The sequence below is a fragment of the Uranotaenia lowii genome, chromosome 2, assembly GCF_029784155.1.
Source record: "Uranotaenia lowii strain MFRU-FL chromosome 2, ASM2978415v1, whole genome shotgun sequence".
Classification (NCBI taxonomy): Eukaryota; Metazoa; Arthropoda; class Insecta; order Diptera; family Culicidae; genus Uranotaenia; species Uranotaenia lowii.
Window position 1 is genome coordinate 187,312,399 of NC_073692.1, and position 23,570 is coordinate 187,335,968.

The following is a 23,570-nucleotide window of genomic DNA, read 5'->3' on the forward strand; positions in this document are numbered from 1 at the left end:
GTGCTGCGCCAAATGCGAGCCAAATAACGATCTGCTGCGCCTAAATGCTACCTATTTGCTACGCTAAATGCGAGTCGATTGGTCTAAACTTGAATGCAAGCTGCGCCTAGTTTATGCGAACTGTATGTGCTTTGAGCTCAGTTGCACCGAATCGCCTGCGGATCCGAGACCAATGAAGGCGAAGAATGAACCACAAACCCGCGCGTCTCTACGGGGAACCCAGTATCTAGAATGTCGCGAAAGCTGGACAGATACGCTGAGCAGAACATATTGCGAGAATGCCGGATGTCCGTTCCTCAAAACACGTGTTTCGCTGGGATTCCAGTAGGCACCAGACGAGCAGGGTCTCAACGGGCGATGTGGTTAGACCAAGTGGAGCCTGATCTAACGAATGTGTGATATTCTAAAAATCGGTTGTTATTCAAGAAGGTAAGATGCACTATGACAGTGTTTGTAGAAACGATACGCATCTGTATGGATGAAATGAAGCTTCAGATTTAATCGAAACACAATGCGGACTATCGAAGCTTTGAGCCGTATCTTCATGGTCTTAAGCTTATCAGCTCGCCAAATTGTTATAACCGTTGAAACTGTTATAACCGAGATAAGCCGAAACGCACTTCTGTGGCTTCTGTGGGATAAGTTATAGGCCGTGGTAGCCTGATGGCTCCAGAAACTGCCTCACAAATGGTAATTACCGGATGTAAATGTCTGGAATTGTGCCTTTTTGACTTATCGTTAGCTCATGATGTACCTACTGGGGCATTTGTCCTTAATTCGGCCTGGGACAGTGATAAAGATGTACTCCGAACGGGAGCTTATAGTTAAAAGCTTTCAAAAAATTCTATAATTTGAGGAAATTAAAATAGATAACATATTACAACTTATTCTGACACCGCTTAAGAAAGTCTTAGAGTATATGAGATTTTATCGGGGGAAGAAGATGAAGGGAGAAAATTCGTCAATGATCACACAAATTGTGTAGCAAATGATTGAATTTGTGGTAATTTGTAGCAATTTGTTAGAGAAAATGAGAAGGTTTGAGTTAAAATGAGAGAAACCAGTGCTCAGAGAGAGTGAAAATGTGCTAATTGTTGTAAATTGTTGCAATTTGTGGAGCAGTTGTGGAATTTTGATCATTACCATTCCAAATGCAAAGAATTCTCTGTCCATCCCAATCCCGTGGATTTTATTGAAAACCCACGATTGGGCAATTCGTGTATTGACGATCGCTGGAGGAACCAGCAATCGCTAGTACCCAGCTAGGATGAAATCGTAATAGAAATGATAATCAAAATCGAATATTAAGGCATTTTCAATAAACATCGTAAGCACGTTGGTTTTGAGTGATTTTCTATCATTCATTTACGACAAACTTTGTCCAAAAAAAGTTTAATCGGATAGCAGTTAAGTCAATTCGTTAATATGTCTCCAAAAAGATGAGAATATGCTTATTCGACATTAACGATTTGAGCTACCTTAAAGTGAACTGATTAACGATAAATGGGCGGTTCTTACATTGCCGCTCTATCCGGTCCCTCCCTTTCATCCTTTGGCCGGTTCATAAAAAGAATATCTCTCATATAGAGCGATAGCGTGGATCAGATAAACTTATGAGTTGGCATCGTGGTAAAATATCGGACAGCCAACTCAAAGGACTGGAGTTCAAAACTCGGTCGATCTGTCAGGATAAAATGGATTAATTTGGTGGTAATGATAGAGGGTTACTCTTGTACTTTAGAAATTCGCTGTGGCCAGCAGTTTTGAGCTGATCCAAGCGCAAAGGACCACCAGCGCAAAAGATCGCCAGCGCAGACTCTACGAGATACTCCAGGTCAGCCAGAAGGTGCCAGTGGAGTTCATGGCCGAAAAGTTGGGATTCCGAGAGGGTATCATCTCGCTGACATCACGAGCCGACGGCTGGGAGAAGGACTATTGGGATCCGCAACGAAGAAGATCATCGTCGAAAGCTTCAGATCCTGCCTTGATTGAAAGTTGGAAGAAGCTATTTATCGAGTGGGCTTTTCTCGTGGTGTGTTGCTACGCTGCCGATCACCTCTACGATCCAAGCCTGCAGTACGATTTTTCTGCTGCTTTGGAGGTGGTGTTTTGTGCGGCGGCCAGTTGACAGCATCACCTCATTGCCGACTCCAGAGCCAAGCTGGACGACAATGACTGTTGAGGAGTGAGTTTGAGAGGAAAAGCTCAGAGCTCATCTCGTGATGCTGATTTCCGATGGCTGGAAGAATTGTTGGTGTAGTGGAAAAGCTCAACAGTCGTCGATGCTATTCAACATATTCTCAATCTGCGAATTGAGGGAAGGTGTTGAAAACCATAATTGGGTATTTCGCGTATTGGCGATCGCTGGAGGATCTAGCAATCGCTAGTATAGAGTGAAGATATGTAAGGACATTACTAAAGTAGTAAATTAAGAATTAACTCTGTTCTACGACTGAAACCTGCTTAGAATCTTTTATTTCAACAATATTAAAGATTTTACTTCATTGAAGAACTTTGTTGAAGACTGCAAAAAGATTGGACTTATGGTTGAAGAAATATATAAGATTACATTTGGGTTGAAATTTTTCCTTGAATTTCGTCAAATTTGCCGTTCTTTGCATAATTGGGAAATATGAACAATAAGAAAACTTCCATAACTCAGAAATGAAAGTTACTCGCGATCTTCGGGTAAGTTAATCATTTTTTAGAACCTTTAATTATCATATCTTTGTAATCTTCTATCGTTTTGCCAAAAAAGTGCTAAAATTGATTAAAGAATTTTTACCTATCTCCCAAATAAGTCTAAATCAGTTTTTAAGTTCTGTGCACCTCAGAAAAATGTTAATTTTGTAGCTTCTCAGGTAGTAGTGCAGTTAGGTTATTTCAAAACTTTCTAAAATAATCTTTCAACTTGTCAAAGCTTTGAAACCCTATCCGTTGAAGAATTATAATCATCATCATCATCATTGTCCCCATCATCGTCATCAGTGTCGCTATTATCTTTATCATCATTAGAATCGCTCCCAATCATCTCGTGGCGCGTTAGTTTTCCCTCAGTTTTCCTCATCCTTTTCTACGAAACAAACCCCAATTCTTTCCCCACCCCCACCCGAACAACCCATCATCGTGTTGAAAGCTGAAGCCAGAAAGAAGGGCAAGGATACTTACCATAACGGCGTTCATTTTAAAATCCATAAAATTCTTCACCTCCGCCGCCAGCTCTCGCAGAAGCAGGATGCCGTCCTTGCGATTAACGTCCACATCGTAGTCTTTGTATTTCTGGAAATAATTGGGGAGAGAGAAAAAAGTGGAAGGAAATTAGAGCTGGGTTTTTTTTTCTGCGAGGTGTTGTTGTAAACGTACGCATTTGGATGTAGTAAAAGTGACAAAGGAGAAAACCGAAGAGAGCAACAAATTGCCATCTAATGAGTGATCAATGTTTGACTAATCAATTGACACTCTAAGCGAAGAACAGACAAAAATTGTTTTATATTTACACGTCATATTATAATTGATAGATGTATAGCATTTTAACTAATCTGTAAACACACGTGTTAAACTGCAAATTGATAAAACATTGTTTCACTTTAAAATAAGATTTTTACTTCTCAGTTGAGGATCTTCTGAAAACATATATTAAAAAATACAAATATGAATAACCAACCAAATGAATTTTATAAAAATTAATAAAAAAAACTTTCCAGCACAAAATTTCAGCTTAATTTTATTTGATTGAGTCAATTTTTTTTCTCTTCTTTCTCTTTTTGTTTTTTCGTTTAATTTTGGTCTCATTTATGTCTCTGTTTTGTCACATTGTTTCAGTTTTGTCTTATTTTTGTCTCTTTGCTGTCTCATTTTTGTTTCATTTTGGACTCATTTTTGTCTTATTTCTTTCTCATCTTGGCACATTTCAAATTTATTTTTAACTAATTGAAGTTTTAATTTAGCCAAAAAAAAATTTCTCATCTTTTTTCTGTTTTGTCTTTCTTCTATCTCATTCCTGTCTATTCCTATTTTTCTCATTTTGGTCAAATTCTTTTCTCATTTCGGTCTCATTTTGTAAATTTTATAATATTTGTAATTTTTAATAATTTTTGTTAAATTTTTTAATTTTTGTAAATTTTGTAAACTATGTAAATTTTGTAAATTTTGTAAATTTTGTAAATTTTGTAAATTTTGTAAATTTTGTAAATTTTGTAAATTTTGTAAATTTTGTGAATTTTGTAAATTTTGTAAATTTTGTAAATTTTGTAAATTTTGTAAATTTTGTAAATTTTGTAAATTTTGTAAATTTTGTAAATTTTGTAAATTTTGTAAATTTTGTAAATTTTGTAAATTTTGTAAATTTTGTAAATTTTGTAAATTTTGTAAATTTTGTAAATTTTGTAAATTTTGGAAATTTTGTAAATTTTGTAAATTTTGTAAATTTTGGAAATTTTGGAAATTTTGTAAATATTGTAAATTTTGTAAATTTTGTAAATTATGTAAATTATGTAAATTTTGTAAATTTTGTAAATTTTGTAAATTTTGTAAATTTTGTAAATTCTGTAAATTTTGTAAATTTTGTAAATTTGTCAATTTTGTAAATTTTGTAAATTTTGTAAATTTTGTAAATTTTGTAAATTTTGTAAATTTTGTAAATTTTGTAAATTTTGTAAATTTTGTAAATTTTGTAAATTTTGTAAATTTTGTAAATTTTGTAAATTTTGTAAATTTTGTAAATTTTGTAAATTTTGTAAATTTTGTAAATTTTGTAAATTTTGTAAATTTTGTAAATTTTGTAAATTTTGTAAATTTTGTAAATTTTGTAAATTTTGTAAATTTTGTAAATTTTGTAAATTTTGTAAATTTTGTAAATTTTGTAAATTTTGTAAATTTTGTAAATTTGTCAATTTTGTAAATTTTGTAAATTTTGTAAATTTTGTAAATTTTGTAAATTTTGTAAATTTTGTAAATTTTGTAAATTTTGTAAATTTTGTAAATTTTGTAAATTTTGTAAATTTTGTAAATTTTGTAAATTTTGTAAATTTTGTAAATTTTGTAAATTTTGTAAATTTTGTAAATTTTGTAAATTTTGTAAATTTTGTAAATTTTGTAAATTTTGTAAATTTTGTAAATTTTGTAAATTTTGTAAATTTTGTAAATTTTGTAAAGTTTGTAAATTTTGTAAATTTTGTAAATTTTGTAAATTTTGTAAATTTTGTAAATTTTAAATTTTGTAAATTTTGTAAATTTTGTAAATTTTGTAAATTTTGTAAATTTTGTAAATTTTGTAAATTTTGTAAATTTTGTAAATTTTGTAAATTTTGTAAATTTTGTAAATTTTGTAAATTTTGTAAATTTTGTAAATTTTGTAAATTTTGTAAATTTTGTAAATTTTGTAAATTTTGTAAATTTTGTAAATTTTGTAAATTTTGTAAATTTTGTAAATTTTGTAAATTTTGTAGATTTTGTAAATTTTGTAAATTTTTGTCGTTTATGTCATTTTTGTCATTTTTGTCATTTTTGTCATTTTTGTCATTTTTGTCATTTTTGTCATTTTTGTCATTTTTGTCATTTTTGTCATTTTTGTCATTTTTGTCATTTTTGTCATTTTTGTCATTTTTGTCATTTTTGTCATTTTTGTCATTTTTGTCATTTTTGTCATTTTTGTCATTTTTGTCATTTTTGTCATTTTTGTCATTTTTGTCATTTTTGTCATTTTTGTCATTTTTGTCATTTTTGTCATTTTTGTCATTTTTGTCATTTTTGTCATTTTTGTCATTTTTGTCATTTTTGTCATTTTTGTCATTTTTGTCATTTTTGTCATTTTTGTCATTTTTGTCATTTTTGTCATTTTTGTCATTTTTGTCATTTTTGTCATTTTTGTCATTTTTGTCATTTTTGTCATTTTTGTCATTTTTGTCATTTTTGTCATTTTTGTCATTTTTGTCATTTTTGTCATTTTTGTCATTTTTGTCATTTTTGTCATTTTTGTCATTTTTGTCATTTTTGTCATTTTTGTCATTTTTGTCATTTTTGTCATTTTTGTCATTTTTGTCATTTTTGTCATTTTTGTCATTTTTGTCATTTTTGTCATTTTTGTCATTTTTGTCATTTTTGTCATTTTTGTCATTTTTGTCATTTTTGTCATTTTTGTCATTTTTGTCATTTTTGTCATTTTTGTCATTTTTGTCATTTTTGTCATTTTTGTCATTTTTGTCATTTTTGTCATTTTTGTCATTTTTGTCATTTTTGTCATTTTTGTCATTTTTGTCATTTTTGTCATTTTTGTCATTTTTGTCATTTTTGTCATTTTTGTCATTTTTGTCATTTTTGTCATTTTTGTCATTTTTGTCATTTTTGTCATTTTTGTCATTTTTGTCATTTTTGTCATTTTTGTCATTTTTGTCATTTTTGTCATTTTTGTCATTTTTGTCATTTTTGTCATTTTTGTCATTTTTGTCATTTTTGTCATTTTTGTCATTTTTGTCATTTTTGTCATTTTTGTCATTTTTGTCATTTTTGTCATTTTTGTCATTTTTGTCATTTTTGTCATTTTTGTCATTTTTGTCATTTTTGTCATTTTTGTCATTTTTGTCATTTTTGTCATTTTTGTCATTTTTGTCATTTTTGTCATTTTTGTCATTTTTGTCATTTTTGTCATTTTTGTCATTTTTGTCATTTTTGTCATTTTTGTCATTTTTGTCATTTTTGTCATTTTTGTCATTTTTGTCATTTTTGTCATTTTTATCATTTTTATCATTTTTGTCATTTTTGTCATTTTTGTCATTTTTGTCATTTTTGTCATTTTTGTCATTTTTGTCATTTTTGTCATTTTTGTCATTTTTGTCATTTTTGTCATTTTTGTCATTTTTGTCATTTTTGTCATTTTTGTCATTTTTGTCATTTTTGTCATTTTTGTCATTTTTGTCATTTTTGTCATTTTTGTCATTTTTGTCATTTTTGTCATTTTTGTCATTTTTGTCATTTTTGTCATCTTTGTCATTTTTGTCATTTTTGTCATTTTTGTCATTTTTGTCATTTTGTCATTTTTGTCATTTTTGTAATTTTTGTCATTTTTGTCATTTTTGTCATTTTTGTCATTTTTGTCATTTTTGTCATTTTTGTCATTTTTGTCATTTTTGTCATTTTTGTCATTTTTGTCATTTTTGTCATTTTTGTCATTTTTGTCATTTTTGTCATTTTTGTCATTTTTGTCATTTTTGTCATTTTTGTCATTTTTGTCATTTTTGTCATTTTTGTCATTTTTGTCATTTTTGTCATTTTTGTCATTTTTGTCATTTTTGTCATTTTTGTCATTTTTGTCATTTTTGTCATTTTTGTCATTTTTGTCATTTTTGTCATTTTTGTCATTTTTGTCATTTTTGTCATTTTTGTCATTTTTGTCATTTTTGTCATTTTTGTCATTTTTGTCATTTTTGTCATTTTTGTCATTTTTGTCATTTTTGTCATTTTTGTCATCTTTGTCATTTTTGTCATTTTTGTCATTTTTGTCATTTTTGTCATTTTGTCATTTTTGTCATTTTTGTCATTTTTGTCATTTTTGTCATTTTTGTCATTTTTGTCATTTTTGTCATTTTTGTCATTTTTGTCATTTTTGTCATTTTTGTCATTTTTGTCATTTTTGTCATTTTTGTCATTTTTGTCATTTTTGTCATTTTTGTCATTTTTGTCATTTTTGTCATTTTTGTCATTTTTGTCATTTTTGTCATTTTTGTCATTTTTGTCATTTTTGTCATTTTTGTCATTTTTGTCATTTTTGTCATTTTTGTCATTTTTGTCATTTTTGTCATTTTTGTCATTTTTGTCATTTTTGTCATTTTTGTCATTTTTGTCATTTTTGTCATTTTTGTCATTTTTGTCATTTTTGTCATTTTTGTCATTTTTGTCATTTTTGTCATTTTTGTCATTTTTGTCATTTTTGTCATTTTTGTCATTTTTGTCATTTTTGTCATTTTTGTCATTTTTGTCATTTTTGTCATTTCTGTCATTTCTGTCATTTCTGTCATTTCTGTCATTTCTGTCATTTCTGTCATTTCTGTCATTTCTGTCATTTCTGTCATTTCTGTCATTTCTGTCATTTCTGTCATTTCTGTCATTTCTGTCATTTCTGTCATTTCTGTCATTTCTGTCATTTCTGTCATTTCTGTCATTTCTGTCATTTCTGTCATTTCTGTCATTTCTGTCATTTTTGTCATTTTTTTTCTGTCTGATTTTTGTTTTAATTTTGTCTTATTTTTGACGAATTTTATTATCATTTTCGTTCTAATTCGATCACATTTTACTCGCAACTTGAATTCATTTCGCTGCTTTTTTTTAATCCTTTTTTTTTGTCTCATTTCTGTATCAATTTTTTCTCATTTTTGTCAGTTTTGTTTTATTTCTTTCAAGCCAATTTTCCCATTTTTTATAATATCTGTCATTTTAATCATTTGTTTGTCACTTTTGTCATTTTAATAAAAAAAATAATCTAGATTAAATGTTTTATTAATAAAAAATTTTGTTCTAATCCATTTATTTTTTCAGGTCATTTTTTGTTTTTTATCATTTTTCATTGAAGATAATTTAATGTTTTTTTTTTGTTTTTGTAATTTGTAATTTTTGTAATTCTCATTACATTTTTGTTTATATTCTATTTCCTCAAGGTTTTTTTTTCTAAAAAACACTGAATAACCCTAAGAAAAACTTATGTTTATGATACCACACAAACATTGAAATGTGGTTGGGAGCGAGTTGTGATTTATAATAAGTCATTTCTCAAATATACCATAGATATTTAAGTTCTTTTACTTCCGAATGATTTAAAATTTCACACGGGTCAGTTTTGATGAAGTGATGAACGTTTTCAATACATATATTGCCTTTCTAATCTACATGTTATCAGTTAAATAAAGTCTATCCAGTAACGATACCGTCAAAGTGTCCAGGAAACGTCTTTATGTACCGATCATCGTCGGATAATGGCGGATGACTCGGGTCGATCGGTGGAATCCTTCCGATTGTGTGTTTTCTTTAGTTCAAGTATAGGTGTGTTTGTTCTATACCTAAGGATGTACATGTGCTTTTTCACTACACTAATAGGCATACAACCATCATCGACCTCGTACGCTGTACAATCTCATTATGACGTCCATTGTTGTGTCACTGGCAGCCATCATCCTCGTATCCGGTCGGTCGTCGGCCAGCTAAACAAGCTCAGCTAGCCATTCAGCCAGCCTTCAAGCAAGCAGCAGACGTGAAAAGTGATGCTAATTTTCCTTCAGCGTATTGGACTCATACTCAATATATATACATACACCGAGAGTTGTACGATAGATTCCCCGCGCTATTGTCCGATTTATGAACCCCATACCCCATTTATGAACGTAAGCCGACCACCCCCTTTAAATGATTCAGCAAAGTCACGAAACGTAATGCCCCCACACCTAGGAAGTCGACGCACGACGCCCGGACGACCCCCAATCTGCGGTTGTTTCTGGTTCCATAATCCGGCCACTACTCTGTCGTCAATTAATTCATGTGCCGCACGTCATTCAACAACGGCAACGAGCTGGGATTTAGCGTGGGTGTGCTTTGAAAAATCTTCCTAAATGGTGATGAACCGGCCGACAACCAATCATTATTGGTTATCGGTGTCATCCTTAGAGGAAATATGAGTAGAAAAAGGAACATTTATGCTTAAAAGTAGGACTTTATTATTCTTCAGAAGACTGATAAAGGAAATAGTATCTATTTAAGTTTTCCGGAAAAATTACTGGAATTTTTCAATTTGCGTCTAGTGTGCAAATAGTATAACATAATCCTTCCAGATTTTTTTTAAACACGTATCCGGTCCGGAAATAAAAAAAAACGCTAATAATCGGACATTTGATTTCAAATTTTCCAATCCAAAAACCGAGCAAATCTGAGCAAAATCCAAGCATTGAAGATAAAAAGGCCGAAGTGGCTTACTAAAGGCATTCCTGAGAACTTTTCATATTACAGATAAAGTGCCAGTTTGCCTTCTGCCTCCGTCGACAGCAGATGTGTTTTCTATCTCGTTTTTGTGACAAAAGGCAAATGATCGTTTTATTTCTCAAGTGATGTTAAAATAGGGTTGCCATCCGTCCTGCAAAAGCGGGACATGTCCCGCTTTTTTGTTGAATGTCCCGCTGTCCCGCTTTTTCCTCAAAATGTCCCGCTATTTTTTTCTTGGAAAACTTTGACAAAGTGAACTGACTAACACGGTAAAAAATCAAATTTTAGTCTCAGTTTGAATTCTGTGCTGAACAGAAAATCTTTCAAATGCGTCTTTTTCTCAAAATAAGCAGAATTTTCCATAGTTTATATAAGACAATACTGAATAACTCTAAAGCTCTTAACATTACAGTATGATTATGATTCAGTTCAGTGTTTTTGGAGCCCATTCCCGCCCGTTGGATACTAATGAAGTTGCTTCCAAAAAATGATAGATCATAGAATAATAGATATTGATTTTTTCGTCGGAATCCTACTTAAATTGCTTTATATTATACACCACCTTTTTCGACTCAATTGTCCGAAGTATAGAAAGATGGAAGTTTTCTTGAGTTTTCAAATTTTGAAACAAATTACCAAACAAACTTATTTTTAGTAAAAATTACACAAAAGCTTTTTTATGCGGGTTAAAATCCGGCGTTTAAATGTACGACTTGAAATATTTTCTCCTAAATAAGGTGTTAATTCGCGAGAATCGTTAAAAATAAAGGAGAATATGGGAAAAAACGTGTAAACAGAAGTAATGAAAGAAAAACCAAACAAAATCAATCTGCGTTAAAAAGAAAACCTTAGTGTACTTTCTGTCCCGCTTTTTTTTGTCAAATGTCCCGCTTTTTTCTGAAAGTATCTGGCAAGCCTAGATGTTAAAATTACAAAGTGCTCGCGATGAGCCCATCGCCCGGGAATTTCCTCGGTGGGACTGTTCCGGAATGGTTAGACCGAGAGAACTTATTCGGCCGTTTATACTATTTAACCTTGAAAGCTAAAGACGGATACGAGCTACCAAAAATCCCTTCGTGATATCGCGATTTTTTGTGGACCATGTTGGGACTATCGAACGAGGTTTTATAGAACGCAAAAATGATTGGTACGTGTTGAAAGCTAGGAACAAGGATCAAGTGAGGTTACTCGCTAAGCTAACTCAACTCAGTGGCATTCCTATTGTTGTTGGCCGTCATCCCCAACTAAACCAACGGAAGTTTATCGTTACGTGTAGAGATGTGGACAGTATGTCGGATGAAGTACTTTTATCAGAATTGAACCCGCAAAAAATTATCGATGTCAGGCGTATCACGAGAAAAACGACTTCAGGAATCGTAGGCACATCGACTCTTGTGCTTACCATCAACAGCACTATTATTCCAGAGTTTATAAATTTTGGTTTGTTAAGAGTTCGCACCCGTCAACCCCTTCTTTGTCGGCAATGTTTAAAGTACGGTCATCCCAAAATAAAATGCCAGCAACAGACACGTACGTGTAAAAATTGCTCACAATCACACAAAAGCGAAGAGGAAAATTGTACCTTAGGCGGCATCCATAAATTACGTAACGCAAAAATGCCCTTTTATGACCCCCTTCCCCTCCGTATGTCACAAATCGTAACGCTTCGACGTACCCCCCTATGAAAATTACGTAACGCTGACAATTACCCCCCTCCCCCCTATCTTCTCATGTTTTCAAATACTGATTTTCGAAGTTGAATAAAGACTTTAACATATTTTTTGTTAACGTTCTTAAAAACGGAATCAATATCTATCCAAATCACTGCTTAGTACACATTGATGATAACTCTCTGATAAAATAAATTATTTATCTTATTACTATAGTTACTCTGTGCTTGATAACTGATGATCTACCTTATTTTGTTCCAGGAGCATAACTTGTTATGCAAAGAATACTCCACTTAGTAATATTCGTGGGAATAACCAAAATTGCATTTTTTTTTAAAATTAATTGAGAAAAAATTGTAAAATTTCCGTTTTAATATTGGATTGAGTTCTTGGGGGTAAATGCACCTAATATTCGGCTTTCCAACGGTTGTTTCACAGATATCCAACGCATTTTTTATGGAGTCTATTTCAGAATATTTAAAGAGGAAAGGTTATAAACCATTTTCAATCTTGTTGAAGCTTCAAATTTTAGGCTGATTTTGGTTTGCTAATTATTCTGGAAAGCAGTAGATTTATTTATACAGAAAAAAAAATAAACGTTATAAGAAGAGAGTCGGACTTTAGGCTAGGGTCATGGATAGGGTTTCCAACTGTTTTTCGAAAAAGTCTGAAAGATTTTTAAAAAAATTCTGGATAGTTAGCCGTTGAAGTTGGTGACCTTTTTTTGGTCGCCAGATCTCAAAGTTGCAGATGGCCTCAATCGTATGTTTCTGTCACTATCAGTTAACAAACATCTTCGAATCATTTGCCATTATTAATTGCTTTCAAACACTACATAAATTCTAATAATTTCTTGCCTTATTACACCATGACTATTTTTAATTTTCATAGTATCTTAGAACAATTTATGTCCTAATCCAATAGTCTGGAATTGTCTGGAAGAAATGTCAAAAATATGGGAGTCTGGAAACCTGAAAAAATGTCTGGCAAAAATCCAAAAAGACTGGAAGATCCAGACAAAATCTGGAAGGTTGACATCACTGGTATGGTCAGCTCCTCCCAAACAACACAGAGCCGGGAGAAAACAACACTGTTTTCAGTGCGGCTTTCGAGTGTAACCCTTTTTCGCTGATCGTGCTCCACTCGTTACCCGAGTTTACACGAACGAACGGACACGAACGGACGGCAAGTGTGAGAGCTTTCGCATCTGGGTGGGAGAAAGTGAATTCTTTTTTCGGCACTTACCAAGAATAAACTGTGTTAGCTCTCAGTTTTTTTTTTCCTCAACACAATGTGCAATAGATTTGTCCGGAGAAGGGAATTCTTTTCATCAGCTGAACAGACAAAACAAATAGCACTCTCTTTCACTGGACAAGCCGATCTGAGGAGTTTTGCCATCCATGGTTAGGATTGTTCGATCTTCTGGAAAAGATTGATTCCCAAGATAGATTCAGCTGAATTATTCCAGGATCGATCCACCCAAAAAAAAATCGAAGCAAAAGGATCGATCTCTCCTAGATCGATCTTTCAAACTTTCAGCGTACGCTTGCCAGATTGGCCTGAGTACAAAATTTAGAAAAAGTCCAGCCCGGTTTGCCAGATTTTGCCCGGATTTTTTAACTATATTTTACAAAAACTCACGAAAATCTCAAATTGAGTAAATATACTTTTTAATTTGGTTGTAAACTTTGCACTTGATTTCTTTGCACTTTGCACGAATTTGCAAAGTTTTTGTTCAAATCGCCAGGTTTGCTCAACTCGGATGCGTGCTGGAAAATTCAAAAATTTAGAAAGATGCTGCCTGAGGGCTGCTTTATGCTGAAGTAAATAACGCTAAACGACAAGAAAGTCCATACATTCTAATATCAAATGTATGAGAAATAAAAAAATATATATCAGCACCAACATTTGAAAAGAGTATAAAAGGGAGCCCAATATAAGCTCTACTAATCACTCACAGAAAGCGTTTTAAGTTTATCAGTTTCCAAAAGATTTAAAATGCAATTTGACTACAGGATCTAAAAGATTAAAAGCCATAAAACGACGTTATACCTCCAAGAATTGCTTATACACTCTTCACGGAGAAAAAATACCACAGTTGTTCTAATTATTTCAGCTGGTTATACCAATCATCAACGCATAGTTGATTTTTTCGCATCCAACTATAAATATAATAGACTCAACTACAAACTGATGATTGACTTTACACAATCAACTATGAATATAATGGATTCAACTATAATGATATAATTGATTCAACTGTAAATATGACAGATTCCACTACAATTGTATAATTGATTTTAGGCATTCAACTATAAATATAATACTGTAATATAATATGAACTGTTGTGGTTTGATTGATTCAACTGTAAATATGATAGATTCATATAGATCTCACGTGGGTTTTCATTACGTCGTATGAAACATTTCAAAAATTCACAGAAAACTGCTGCAGAAGTAATCAAAACAACTTTCAAATTTGTATCTTACATTTAGAATTAGTTGTCCAGGCTACAAATATCCTAAATGGAGAGAAGTTTATGCTAGTTTATGTCAGTTTTGGTATTTTTTCGTAATAAAACTATTTGTTTACATTTAGTTTCATACGACATAATGAAAGCTCAGCGCATGTAGATATAGTAAATTTTCCCCAAAAAAGATCAATCTTCGCTGGGTGCAAAGCACGGACGTCTTTCGGGACCGGTTAGTTAAGATGCACTATGGGCCACTATGCATGAAGATGCAATATGAACATCAGCGAGCGAACCTTGGTTGGCAGGACGAAATGCCGGAATACCGAGCCTTATGTATGCTGGTAGGATTGGATGCACTGGAAAATCGTAGGAAATCAATCGACGTGTTGTTTTTTAAAGATCTAAACATTGGAAAATATTTTTCACCGTATTTGTTGTCACAAATCTCACCTAACGAAGGACGAAGCAGTTTGCGCAGCATAAGACCGTTTCAGCTAACAAACCGGATCCAGAACTACGCTCGGAATGAACCTATTTATAGAATGATGGCGCTCTACAATGCTCATGCTAATGTGATAAAGCTAGAAATGTCCAGAGAACAAATCAAAAATAGATTTAAGTTAGCGTATTCTTAATATTTAGTTAAAACTAGTAAAGATTAAAGGCTGAAGCCTAGGATCGAATAAATAAATAAATAAAAATCGTGGCGGCTAAAACGAACTAAATGCAAAATGCTGAAATAATAAATTAAAAGAAAATAAATCGTAGCCATAACATTATTCCGAAAAAAAACATCTTCAGATATGATAACTTCCAATATAAACATAATTTAAATTCACAATAAAGCTTAGTGCATTTAGAAATAGGACAGTTACGAATGCGTGTATCTCAAAAACCATTCGTTTGATCTGAATACTTTGTTTAAAGGAAATGAAGATTATCTTATGATAATTCATGAAAAATTTGAAAAAATATTTACCGCTTTATTGAAAGAAAAAATTCTACTTTATTCTTGGTACCTCAAACGCGTGAATTTCAAATTTTGAAAAAAAAAATAGGTCAGATAGTACTTTTAATAGGCAGCAAAATGCTGTCAAAATTTTGAATGTCCGATTACTAGTAAACGAGCTATAAGCAAAACAAAGTGTCCCATTTCTAAAAGAACTAAGCTTTATTTATAGTTGACCTCAGTGAATCAATCATAGAAAGAAAACTGAATCTATCATATTTATGATTAAATCAATCATATTATTATAGTTGAATCTATCATATTAATAATTAAATCAATTATATTATTATAGTTGAATTTATTTTAACACTAAACATACCGACACTTTGTATATACCTATTCATACCGCGAGCGGCCAAATGACGGTTTACACTGTTTTCGCTAAAACTCTCTTGTTTCTCAACCGATTTCTTTAAAATTTATAGTTTTGAAAAGCCTATAGTGTGGTGATTCAAATATGTTTCTCAGACAGTTTTCAGCTACAATCAAATATTTCAAAGTTATTTTAAGCCAAGAAATTTTTTATGAAAAAACATGCTTCAGGAAAATTGCTATAAATCCGTTATTTAGCGCTCGAAAAATTTCACTTTGTGTCTGAGAAAGCTGAAGTTAGAAGCCATATGCTGCACATACGAAAATTTTTATCAAATTTTTTTTAAGATCATGCCCACAAAAAATGTAAAAAAGTTGTGTTAAACCCGTACTTTTCAATCAATCAACCGCCAAAGCTGTTCCTGTTACAGTAGAAAAATTTCAAAAAATGAATTGAAAAGTTGATGTAATTTGTCACATTTTGGCATCTTTAGGTTTTGTAAAATACGAAATACATAATTTATGACGAATTTTCAAAGGTAGCTGTTTTTCGAACTTTTTATCAATTTGGATTTTCTGAGACAATTCCTACACCTAAGCTCAACTTTGCACTGGATTTTGAGTATGTTAACGTAAGGTTTAGGCGATAAAACTATATGCAAAAGAAAGAAAATTTCATACCGGTTCTAGTGGTGTAAGTACATTGGCGGTGCGATGCTTGACAAAAATATAATAAATATATTTCTGAAAGTAAAACCAGAAAATTTGTGCGAATGCTCGTTTGTTTTTTCGTTTCCTTTCACCCGTCTTCGTGTGCAAAATAGCTTTGAGATATTACCACCCACTGCGCCCGTCTGACAAGCAAGAATTTGTGCTGACTTTTCAAAATTCAGAAACTACTTCACTGTTTTATTTATCATATTTTTGCTAAGCATTGCACCGCCAAAGTAGTTACACCACTAGAATCGGTATGAAATTAGCTTTCTTTTGCATATAGTTTTATCGCCTAAACCTTACGTTGACATACTCAAAATCCAGTGCAAAGCTGAGCTTAGGTGTAGGAGTTGTCTCAGAAAATCCAAATTGATAAAAAGTTCGAAAAACAGCTACCTTTGAAAATTCGTCATAAATTATTTATTTCGTATTTTACAAAACCTAAAGATGCCAAAATGTGACAAATTACGTCAACTTTCCAATTCATTTTTTGAAATTTTTCTACTGTAACAGGAACAGTTTTGGCGGTTGATTGATTGAAAAGTACGGGTTTTACACAACTTTTTTACATTTTTTGTGGGCATGATCTTAAAAAAATTTGATAAAAATTTTCGTATATGCAAGCTTCTAACTTCAGCTTTCTCAGGCACAAAGTGAAATTTTTTTCGAGCACTGATGAGCAGATTTATAGCAATTTTCCTGAAGCATGTTTTTTCATAAAAAATTTCTTGGACTTAAAATAACTTTAAAATATTTGATTGTAGCTGAAAACTGTCTGAGAAACATATTTGAATCACACTATAGGCTTTTCAAAACTATAAATTTTAAAGAAATCGGTTGAGAAACAAGAGAGTTTTAGCGAAAACAGTGTAAACCGTCATTTGACCGCTCGCGGTATGAATAGGTATACCACATGCGTTATTCGAAAACCACAACACAAAAAATTTAAAAACGCAAAAATACTTGTATTTTGAAAATAAAAATAGTTCTGTCGTTTAATTGGCGAAAAAAAAATTATATAAGGCGTAATCATCCTTCAAAGTTTAAAAACCGTCATTTGACCGCCTCCGGTACGTTTAGTGTTAATTATAATTAAATCAATCATATAACTATAGTTGATTCTACTATAATTATTGATGAATGTATGACATCAATCGTGCATTATAGTTGAATCAATTATATTTATAGTTGAATCCACAAAATTAATAATACAACCATAGTTGAATGTATTAGATGCATTGTTGAATGTACAAAATCAATCAGATTGTTTATCATATGTATTGTTGAAATTTTAATAATTAAAGTTGGTCGAGAAGCAATCAGATATATGATTGAATTTAAGTGTATTATTATTGAAAATACTATACTTTTTTCCGTATACAAAAAATTCTATTTTTTATATACAAACCTGAAAGGTCAAATTTACTCATGTTAGACTCAACGTTAGATAAAAGTTTTGCTAAAAATCATGCATGCGTTTGAACCAAAACAAAGCTTTTTTCGATCGATTCTCACTATTTTTTTTTGTTGAATTCTCCAATATGATAAAAATCCCATAAAATGTTTTTCTTGTTCCGCTTGAATGTAGTGGTCATGCATCATTTTGCTTAAGAGTTCGACTCATCTTTGGTACAGTACCAGTATCAGCGCATTTTCGGCACAGAGATTTCCTAAATAGGCATTGGATTTTTGCAACCTCTTCTATTAGTGTGCTTATTTTGCCCTTATTCCCCCTACCAACTGGATTATTTTCGAAAATAACCTACAATAAATAGAAGGTCTGATTTTCAACCTTCATTTCAATTTAAAACGTGTGAGTTGAAATGGGTCGGGGTTGTCCGATTCTCGAAATCGATAATTTTGTGGAATATCATTTTTCTCCAACAGTCATGACAAATTGGATGCTGCCATTCCGGAAGATTCAAATCTCCCCCGCTTTCACGCACACACAAAGTTACAAATACCAACATACGAACTAATAGCACTAACAAAAGCAGCAGTGGTAGTTTCTGATTTTTCTTCTTTCGTCATCAGTTTTTTTTTTCGTTCTTTCGCAACATCAACCCCGATGGATGGATACATTCATTGTTGTACCTTCTTTTTCCCATTTTTTTCTCCTGTTGTTGGTGCCACTTATGGCAAGGATTGGCAAAGTTCAATCGAGACGACGACGACGGGTGGCAAGAAGATAAATTGTTTTTTTTTTTTTTTGGGTGTGTTACGAATAAAACAAAATCGAATTGAGGAAAAAACTTCCTTCGGAACAATACGGTCGTCAAGAAAAGAATGGGCACACACGCATACCGACGCAAATGACACACAGCAAACTATTAGCATTTGGGGCGTTGATAAGCTTTAAACTTCATTGGTTTTCGCATGATTGAGTGGTTTGAATTCCGAAATAGAAATTACAAAATAAAAAAAAAATTCACAGCACGTTGTTTTACTTATATTGTCTCTTATAACAACAATGTCACATTATAGAGGAGACACTCCTTATCAATCAAAATTTTTTCATAAATAAATCATCAAGTGATCAAGAACTTTTGTATTTAGATATGCATCTAATGAATAGTTTTCTTTTCAGAATAAAATATTTTACAGTGTTGTTGAATTAAAACAACATCGTTTAATTTTTGGAAATTTTAATGTGCTTCTGCGGCTGTCTTTTTTTTTAGAAAATAAATACCAACGATTTTAGGCAGTTTGTTCCAAACATGCCTTAACTAGAAATGTGACGTTTAGAATATATCTCGCGTGAGCTATCATTACGTCAAAATGTTAACAAACAGTTTTATTACGAACAAAAAACACAAAAACTGACATAAATTTGTCGCAACTTCTTTCCATTTAGAATATTTGTAGCCTGGAAAACATATTCTATATGTGAAATACAAATTTTAAAGTTGTTTTGATAACTTTGGCAGCCGTTTTCTGTGAATTCTTAAGATGTTTCATACGACGTAATGAAAGCTCACGCGAGATATGTTAATATTGACCAGAGTCATCTTATACAAACAGTTGAAATTTTTGAATTAAAAAAAACGGTTTGGAAGCACAAAAACACTACAGCTTTTTCTGGTTCCTCAAACAATACCGCTAAGAAAACCTCCCAAGAGCACTTGAACAAATTTGAAAAACAAACTCTTGTTCCCATTTCGAATAAGAAGCATCCCATTTCGCTCAACCCGTATTCCCGGCCGCCAGCAGATCTCAACCAATGGAAAACGACAACGGAAGGTCCGACCGACATGCGGAAAAGCATAACAACAAACGCAAAATTCTGTTAATTACAATTATAAACGCAATTGTAAGCCTCCTTTCCCTCGTCTATCTCGATCCTCTTACTTCCGAGCATTGTTTTCCGGGATAGTCGACGTTTAATATTTTTTTCACCAGTTTTCCATTCGACTTCGGCACCGAGTCGTCCGTCCGTTCTGGTATTGAAAAGGGTTATGAAAATAAAAAGCGAGCCCAATAGACAGAAGGAAGACTTTCATCGAGAGAGCCAAAGGGGAAAATGGAGGCCCGGGGGAAGGTAGTGATAAAAAAGGCAGAAAATTTTCCCAACCATTAAACGCTGCAAAAAATTTCCGGGCTTCGTCTTTCATCTGGGGTTTTTTTTCTGGCTGCTCTCCGTCCAATTCACTCCTGAGGGTTGTCATTTTCTACATCTTTGGCAGGGCGAATTTCTCCTCTATTGTTCCCCTTTTTACGTGTGTTTCGAACGCCGGAATCTGAGCGTCTTCCTTTTTCCTACTAGCTAGGCATGGAGTTGCGCCTGAATGTAGGCCCCACAGGAGGCGACAAAGTGAGGTGGAAAGTTAATTTTTGAAGCATATTTTTATCATTTCCCAAAAGGAGGGAAGTCATCAGCAAAATAAGAAGGCGAATAATGACTGAAGATGCGGAAGGACCATGAATCATTGGCAGGTGTCAGAACTAATCAAATTCGAGAATGATAATTAGGAACTACTGGACGTTCGATCGTGGAGGAATTTTATCCCGTAAGGAAATTAAATTGGCCTAATTTCCTAAAGCTATTTTTAAATCTAATTTTAGAAGTGAAAATCTGACAGCCAAATGGTATTCTTCTATGTGGCTTTTTCGCTAGAACAATCAGAATGAAAGAATCCAAATCTTTTACATATTGCATGTCCAGCGAAGGCTTCCATTGATTATGGCGGTCAAATATATTCCTTAACGGCTGCCAAGGTGATTCCTATCTTTCGCGTCATTAGTCGTTCGTTATGTGTGGGTGGGTGGATGTATGGGAGGAGTTATCTATTAGCTCCAAAAGCAATCAGCTAGCAGCAACGGTAGCGTGATATCAACCATTTTATTCGAACCAACACGAATTTCAAATCTCGTGTCAAAATAATTGAATGAGAAGCATATTACAAGCAGATCTAGTTTTTGTTTGATGATTTAATATGACTTGCAATATTGATTAGTTTTTTTATGACTTCGTCTAATTTTGTGAGATTCTACATTGGATTGGTTTTAAAAATGATTCCAACGTGATCAATAAATTATATTTCAGATTTGATTCCACCCATCAAAATGTACGTTACGTCAAATGGGTCGATTCACGATGACGTATGTTCCCTTTTGTGGTGACAGTTTGCACGTCCTGTTAACAAAATTTCTGAAAATATTTGGCAAGCCTACTTTAGAGTGAATGTACTATAAATAAAATTGATATAGGATGTATAGTACAGAAGACCGAAGAAGGTAAAACCGAATGGAACTGATATAGTTCTGTCTCACTACTTGCGAAAAAAAAAAGAGAACAACAACTAAATTCCAACAACAAAACCACGGTAGTTAAGGGAACCACTTTTAAATTCACTACTCGCTCAATCGAATGATTAATTTTCAGTGCCAGTCGGTTGGATGGTGCAGATTTTACTAGCGCGTTTTGATATTTATTTTTGTTTTTAACATCATATGTTATGAAATATTTGAAAAAAAAAACAGACACCATTAGATTTCTTGGAATCCACACAGCAAAAATTATTTCCTGTAAAACTACGCTAATGTCCTGTAAAAAAAAGGAGCAGGACATTTACCGTAATTTTACAGGTCGAAAAACAAATTACGTGACATTTAATTTTCAGTGTACAACTTTTTTACAGGAAATATGCTGTAATAATAAATTATTTTCGTTAACTTTTAAGGAAAACAATTTAAAACTACAAGTTTTGTTAATTACAGGTTGATTAATTTTAAAGTTTGCAGATTTCAGTGACACGTAATAGTCCAAAATTTTTTCTGTGCATACAACAGTTTAATTTTTGTACTTGTATCTCAATAGATATTGCATGGTAAATGTAATCTACATTAGGCTGGTGACAATAAACATTCATAAGAATAGTTGGCTTAATACTACTTCGTTTGTCCATTTTTTTTTCTTTATGTACCTATATTTTAAAATTAAAAGCAAAGACGCGATCGCAAAGTTAAACAAAAGTGAAGGCATATCGAGCTTTTTTGACCATTTTTTAACGATGCGTTAAACCATTTTATACCATGGTCAAAGTCAATAGTACATTAGACTGAGTTGATTTGGGGTCAGTTTTCAATTTCTCAAACCTTGGACCATAAAAGCTTGGTTTTGGTTCAAAATTCATTTATGATTTTTTGCAGAATTTCATAGTAACGTTTACATAAGCAGATTTGAGCCTTTATGTTTGTATGGGAAAATGAAATATTTTGTTCTAAAAAACTAACATCATTTTTGTTTCTTCTGTGGAACCGAGCCTGGTAATGATTTTTGTGCAAATTTATAAATTTTTAAAGGAAATTTCGCGCTGAACAATTTTTTCCACGTCCGTAACTTCGTATCATATTAGGCAAGAAAGTGATTAGCAGTTGAACAAGGGTATGTATTTAGGAATTGAAAATCAATCAACTCCCTTGACATCACTGCTTGTGCCTAGCGTGATATTTCATGACTACTTTTCAAGCAATAGGCTTCGATGGGCAGAAGCAGAGAATTGATTGTCGAACTTACTAAAGATTTCGAAAAAATTTATCAGTAATTTTAAGCCATTTTCCCTAAATCTTTTAAATAATGCATTTTTTTACAATAGAAAACTGAATCAAATTTAGGCATATTCAATTTTTGATTCATTTTTTTATTGTAAAAAATGAATTATTTAAAAGTTTTAGGAAAAAAAGCTTTAAATTACTGATAAATTTTATGAAGAGATTAACCAACGTAATTTATATTTGTTACTTTAATTTATCGGCCTTAGCGATGAAAAGTGATGTCCTTTTTAGTAGAGACATCTAAAGATTATGAAATTTTTATATAGATGGATAGAAGGTTGGATGAAAATGAAAGATGATGAAAATGAAAGATGATGAAAATGAGCTGGTATAATTTATTTAGAAGCAGGAGGAGGAGTAGGCCATGCCTGGTGCGAACAACACGCGTTTTTTTCTTCGTCCGCGAAAATTTTGTTTAAATAAAATTTTAAACCAATAAATTAAAGTAAAACGGTTGAAAAGTGCTACCAACGGATGGAAGGCAGCCAGGGCTCATTATGGAAGTGACCACCAGAAGACCGCGGGTAGTTTTGTTGTTAATTTATGACGAATTTTTTTTTGTTTTTTTTGGTTAATGTGGGGAAAGTGAAAATGACCCATAAATTTGGCTATCCAAAACGTCTGCGAAGGAATTCGATCATTTTTCTATGGGAAACATTCCTTCGAGTAAGCAGATTAGTATTCGAAGAGTCGAGCCACAGATTGGAAAGAAATTTTCATGGATATCAGTTTCCGAAGATTGGTTTGGTTTTGAATATGAATTTAAAACGAAAAAGGTAGTTTGGGTTGGTGTGAAGATTTAGTGCCATATCAATGCCGCTTTCAAGTGAAGTTTTCGATAGAAATGTGTCTGAATTGTGTCACCATCGAATGGAAGCAGAAAGTTTAGTTGTTAATGAAAGGTTATCGACAAAATGGGGGAGGTGGCGATGGTAAAGCGGTATTCTACTTTGAAGTTCCCGTGTTTTATTTTCGTCCCACGACTGGCAGAAATGAAAATTTAAATCTTGTTGGAATTAGTCGGTGGTTGCTGCGATTGACAGCAATTTTTTTAAACAACGAAAATGATTGGCAGAAAATAGTTATTTTGAAAATGGAAAATATGCAGTGAAGACTCGCTTCAAGATAACTGAAATCAGGAAAAATTGGAAGATAGCAGCGATGGAACCTTGTACCTTTCCATTAACTCTGGTGAGATCGTTTCTATATAAAAATGTTTTATGCTTTAACACCATAATTTATTAATTTTATTTGCTTGCCAATCCCGTTTGTCAAATAGATCTGCTTTGTAAATGTTCCTTTCTCTATCTATCTGAACACAGAACCTGGATCGCATAAGTGCACCTGGAAAGTTTTTCTTTTTCGCTGTATTAGATC

General features: G+C 32.4%; 1 protein-coding gene across 2 annotated transcripts in view; it reads right to left on the minus strand.

Annotated features, from left to right (window-relative positions):
- The window catches only part of LOC129749064 (voltage-dependent calcium channel subunit alpha-2/delta-4), a 307,916-nt gene that overhangs the window by 192,713 nt on the left and 91,633 nt on the right, over positions 1–23,570 (minus strand). For both annotated transcript variants that reach the window (XM_055743904.1, XM_055743903.1), the window contains exon 3: positions 3,169–3,279. In XM_055743904.1, coding sequence (XP_055599879.1) covers positions 3,169–3,279 — 111 coding nt within the window. The remainder of the gene's footprint in view (positions 1–3,168; positions 3,280–23,570) is intronic.